The sequence below is a fragment of the Gossypium raimondii genome, chromosome 5 (genome assembly GCF_025698545.1).
Source record: "Gossypium raimondii isolate GPD5lz chromosome 5, ASM2569854v1, whole genome shotgun sequence".
Lineage (NCBI taxonomy): Eukaryota > Viridiplantae > Streptophyta > Magnoliopsida > Malvales > Malvaceae > Gossypium > Gossypium raimondii.
This window is the reverse complement of record NC_068569.1, coordinates 41,274,724-41,279,316: the sequence shown is the minus strand read 5'-3', so window position 1 is coordinate 41,279,316 and position 4,593 is coordinate 41,274,724. Positions and strand designations below refer to the sequence as shown.

Below are 4,593 nucleotides of genomic sequence, written 5' to 3'. Positions count from 1 at the left end.
GACCTCGATCTCTTTGTGCATCATGTCATGGAATAGGGTTACCATGGCTCTTTGATAAGTTGCCCCGGCATTTTTCAATCCGAATGGCATCACCTTGTAACAAAACGTCCCCCACATAGTTATGAATGTAGTCTTTTCCATGTCTTTAGGATGCATTTTTATCTGGTTGTATCCTGAGAAGCCGTCCATGAAGGAGAAAAGTGAGTATCCAGCCGTGTTGTCCACCAAGGTATCGATATGAGGCAGTGGGAAATTATCTTTTGGGCTGGCTTTGTTCAAGTCTCTGTAGTCCACACACATTCGAACCTTCCCATCTTTCTTAGGAACAGGGACTATATTGGCTACCCATTCTGAATACTTGACCACCTGTAAGAAACCAGCATCAAACTACTTTTTAACTTCTTCCTTTATTTTTAGCAAGACATCAGGCCTCATCCTTCGAAGCTTTTGTTGAACTGGCTTACATTCTTCCTTTATAGGCAGTCGGTGTACCACGATATCAGTACTCAACCCCGGCATATCTTGATAGGACCATGCGAAGACATCTTTAAACTCTTGAAGTAACTCAACGAGGTTTCGCCTTGTTTCCTTAGTGATGCCAGTACCAATCTTTACATTCCTTCCCTCTTCTAAGCTCACGACTTCTACTGATTCCTTATAGGGTAGGATTTGTTTTTCTTCTTCCTTCACCATTCTCAACAGATCTGGAGACAAAACGCTGTCTTGGTCATCTTTAAAATCCTGAGGATCATCTATACTCACGTCTTGTTCAAAAAGGGATCTTGAGTCAGTAACAGCGTCGCTCATCTCGTTGATATCTGAAGACCTGTTATTGGGACGAAAAGAGGCCCAAATAAAAGAATCTAAGAATACTTGTATGCACAGTATGATTATAAAAATGGAATGAAAAAGAATGAAAGAATATTTGCTCAAGGTGAGACTGAATGATAAGTTTTCATTGAAATTAGATTTTGGACATGTGCCTTTTACAAAAGATTCTTGTTACCCCCAGGCTTAGGGCAACAAGTGTTCTGAACATTACTCTGAATTAGTTCTAAATGTTACAGGGATCTCTTCTGCAGTCCGCTTATTGTAACGCTACCCGGTTAAGTAAGGCGAATACCGATAAATTCCTTTCCACCCTTTCTTCCATGGATATGGCATTGATGTCCAACCTTCCAATCCTTCCTTCAGAACCTCATCCTTCTCCTCGTGGTAAATAATTCCCCCCGAAACAAAAGTCTTAGATATATGGGGAAAGGTTATCGGTCCCCATTTGGCTTCTATCCCGCTCAAACGTGTCCTTCTATTTTCTTACTTTTTCTCCATCTCCTTCCTCCTTTCCCTCGCATTAGGCTTATATCCCAAACCATAATGGTCCTGTTTGTTAACCAGGATTGGTACTTCGACCCGTCCCTGGAGGTATTTTCCAAGTCCTTTTCCAGGCAACGCTCCCTTTCCCATTGTTAGCTGTAAGCTCATTGACGTAGCTTTGGATATCTTAGGCTCTGGGATTTTGCTTCTCTCGATGACAAACGTGGCATTTACGAATTCCAATGATCGGAATGAACATTCTATCGCTTCACTATTAGTCTCTATATATGGCATATCATCGGTAACTGACGCAATGATGTCTTCTTCTGCACCTATAGTCACCAATCGACCCTCTACTACCAACTTCACCTTTTGGTGAAGTGACGATGGTACGACTCCTGCGGAATGGATCTAAGGCCTCCCCAATAGGCAATTGTAAGATGGTTTGATGTCCATTACCAAAAAGTCCACCTCGTATGTACTTGGACCAATCAATAGAGGTATCTCGATTCTTCCCATCACTCTTTTCTCAGTGCCATCAAATGCTCTCACTATATTTTGGCATGATTTCATGTGAGAACTATCCACAGGTAGCCTATTTAATGTGGATAGGGGTAAAACATTTAGTGCCGATCCGTTGTCAACGAGTATCCCCGGTAGTGTACACCCATTGCAACGGGCAGTGATATGCAAGGCCTTGGTAGATCCCATACCACCTGGCCGAATCTCATCATCGTTGAAAAAGATGAAGTTGTCGGCGTTTATGTTATTAACCAGGCGATCCAGCTTGCTCACAGAGATATCGTTAGCAACATAAGTCTCATTTAGCACTTTTATCAACGCATTACGATGTGACTCCGAACTTAGAAGTAACTCGAGCACTGAGATACGAGTCGGTTGCTTACGCAATTGCTCCACCACGTTGTACTCACTGTGCTTCAAGAATTTTAAGAATTCTCTAGCCTCATTCTTAGTCACGGGTTCGTTAACCTGTGACCCAATTCTGGCCGTCTTTGCTTTGTCTTGTTCAACTGCCACAGCTTTTCCTTTCATAGACTCCTCTTTTGTATTTGCCAGGTCGTAGCATTTCCCACTGCGTGTATAGAAACCTACATCGCTACACTCCTTTGAAGCATTTATCAGGTTCTCTTCTCCCGGGATCATCACATTGCAATTATAATTCCAAGGATCCTTTTTGCTATCCTGGTAATGAAAGGCTACAGGTTTTTGGATTATGACCTTTGGCGCTAGTTGTATTCCTGATCCCGTGTTTCTTGGTCTTGAAATAATCACCACTGGGCGATTTTGAGCTTTTCTCGCGGGTCCTTCCTCCGAGGCATAGACCTCTCCCTTTTCTAGTCCTTTGATCTCTTCATAAAATTCTAGCTCTTTATTGTCCATCATATTCTGTACCATGACCCTGAATTCAGTACAGTTTTGAATGTCATGGCCCTCTTTAGCATGGAACTCGCAATATCTCCCTATTCCTTTGGGCCTTTGCTTTGATTCTTGCTTGATTAGGCCTCGATTTATCATTTGCCTCCAAACCCATTTCAGTGGGGTATTTACCTTCGCAATGTCATCTTTGATCCTCCTTCCCCCATTCTCAATGATTACGTTTATCCCTTTATCAGACAGATTGGGTAGCGGATTCCCTGCTACGTTTGGTCCTGATGGGTCATCAAGCTTTACCAACCCCATCTTAATGAATCTTTCTACTGCCTTTTTAAACGCAGTGCAGTTCTCAATCGAATGCCCCGATATTCCCGCATGGTATTCACACTGGGCATTCATGTCATACCATTTAGGGTATGGTGGTTGCATGGGCTCTAGATAATGTGGAGACACTATGTGCGCATCGAATAGCTTCTGATACAATTCCCCGTAGGTTATTGGAATGGGCGTAAATTGAAATCTCTCTGTGTTAGTCCTTGTGTTGGGCCTTGTGTTGGGCTCCTGCCTTGAGGGGGTCTGGTAACCGGGAGTTATCATTTTTGGGGGGCCAACGGTAATCGGTTTTGAATGGCTCTTGCTATATGTGCTTACATTGTTCACTTCGTTATCCTTTTTCCTTGGGGCTGATCTTTTGAAGTTTTCCCCTGCTTCTATTTTACCGCTCCTTATTGCGTTTTTTCGATCATTTCACCGGACATTACCATATCCGAGAAGCTCTTGGTGGCACTCCCCAACATGTGGTTGATGAATGGGGCCTTCAACGTATTGATGAAAAGCATAGTGACCTCTCTTTCCAAAAGAGGTGGCTAGACTTGCGTTGCCACTTCCCTCCATCGTTGGGCATATTGCCTGAAACTCTCGTTTTGTTTCTTTTCCATGTTCTGTAACGTAATTCGATCAGGTGTTATGTCTGTCACATGGCCATATTGCTTCATGAAAGCTTGCGCCAAATCTTTCCATGAACTAACTTTAGCACGACTCAGTTGATTGTACCACCTGGTTGCAGACCCGATCAAACTGTCCTGGAAGCAATGGATTAACAGTTGATCATTGTTGACGTATCCTGTCATTCTTCGACAGAACATAGTTATATGAGCTCCAGGACAACTAGTCCCGTTGTATTTTTCAAACTCCGGCATCTTGAATTTCGGAGGGAGTACCAGATCAGGAACCAAACTTAAATCGTTGGCGTCAACTCCACATTGGTAGTCGATGTTTTCCATGGCTCTAAAATTTTCCTCTAGCCATCTACACCGCTCTTCCAGTTGTTTTGGCAGGTCTATTTTTGATTTTTCCATCTCTGCTATGTCATCAAGATCCGGAACCACGGGGTTGGTAGGGTTGTCCCCAGGGTTAGAACCCGAGCCTACTTGAAAATGCACTGGTATTGAGGTGCCAGCTCGATATTGAGGTCTAGGTGCTCCTTGTGGGCCTATGTCTTGTTGTGCTTGGGTATTTGTCGGGGTAAAACCTGGAGGATAAACAGGATCCTCCTGATAATTTCCTGAATTAATCACAGGGCTTTTTCCTTTATCAGCCAACAATTGTGCTAGCTGGCTCATAATCTTTTGGGATTCCAATGCGTCTTGTTGAATTCTGTCCAATTGTTCCTGCATCCTATCTTGCATTTCTTTTTGCATTTGTTCTAGCCTTTCTAACCTCTGATCCATTGCTTTTGTTTGACGTCGAGTACCGTAGTAATGTTTGGTTGGTGGATTTTTGTTGGTTTCCAGGATAACTGTGACAATTTTGATTAATTAGGGCCTTCTTAATGAAACTTAATGCATGTAATGAAATGTAATATAAATGCATGAATGCAAAGGG

At 42.9% G+C, this 4,593-nt stretch overlaps 1 protein-coding gene across 1 annotated transcript; it reads right to left on the bottom strand.

Moving 5' to 3' along the window:
* Window positions 1-387: 387 nt before the first annotated feature.
* LOC128041071 (uncharacterized) lies at window positions 388-3,108 on the bottom strand. Its single transcript, XM_052630385.1, has 3 exons — window positions 1,797-3,108; window positions 1,319-1,712; window positions 388-826 (listed from the first exon to the last, which is right to left on the bottom strand). The coding sequence occupies exons 1-3, from the start codon at window positions 3,106-3,108 to the stop codon at window positions 388-390; spliced, it is 2,145 nt and encodes a 714-aa protein (XP_052486345.1).
* Between the last annotated feature and the right edge of the window lie 1,485 nt (window positions 3,109-4,593).

What these genes read in the sequence shown, in the direction of transcription:
- LOC128041071 (XM_052630385.1), bottom strand. Translation starts at nt 3,108, where the DNA reads ATGAATGCCCAGTGTGAATACCATGCGGGAATATCGGGGCATTCGATT. An exon ending in ACCTCTATTGATTGGTCCAA is followed by an intron (nt 1,713 to 1,796) that starts GTACATACGAGG and finishes TCCATTCCGCAG; the next exon opens with GAGTCGTACCATCGTCACTT. An exon ending in AGGAAGGAGATGGAGAAAAA is followed by an intron (nt 827 to 1,318) that starts GTAAGAAAATAG and finishes TCCCAATAACAG; the next exon opens with GTCTTCAGATATCAACGAGA.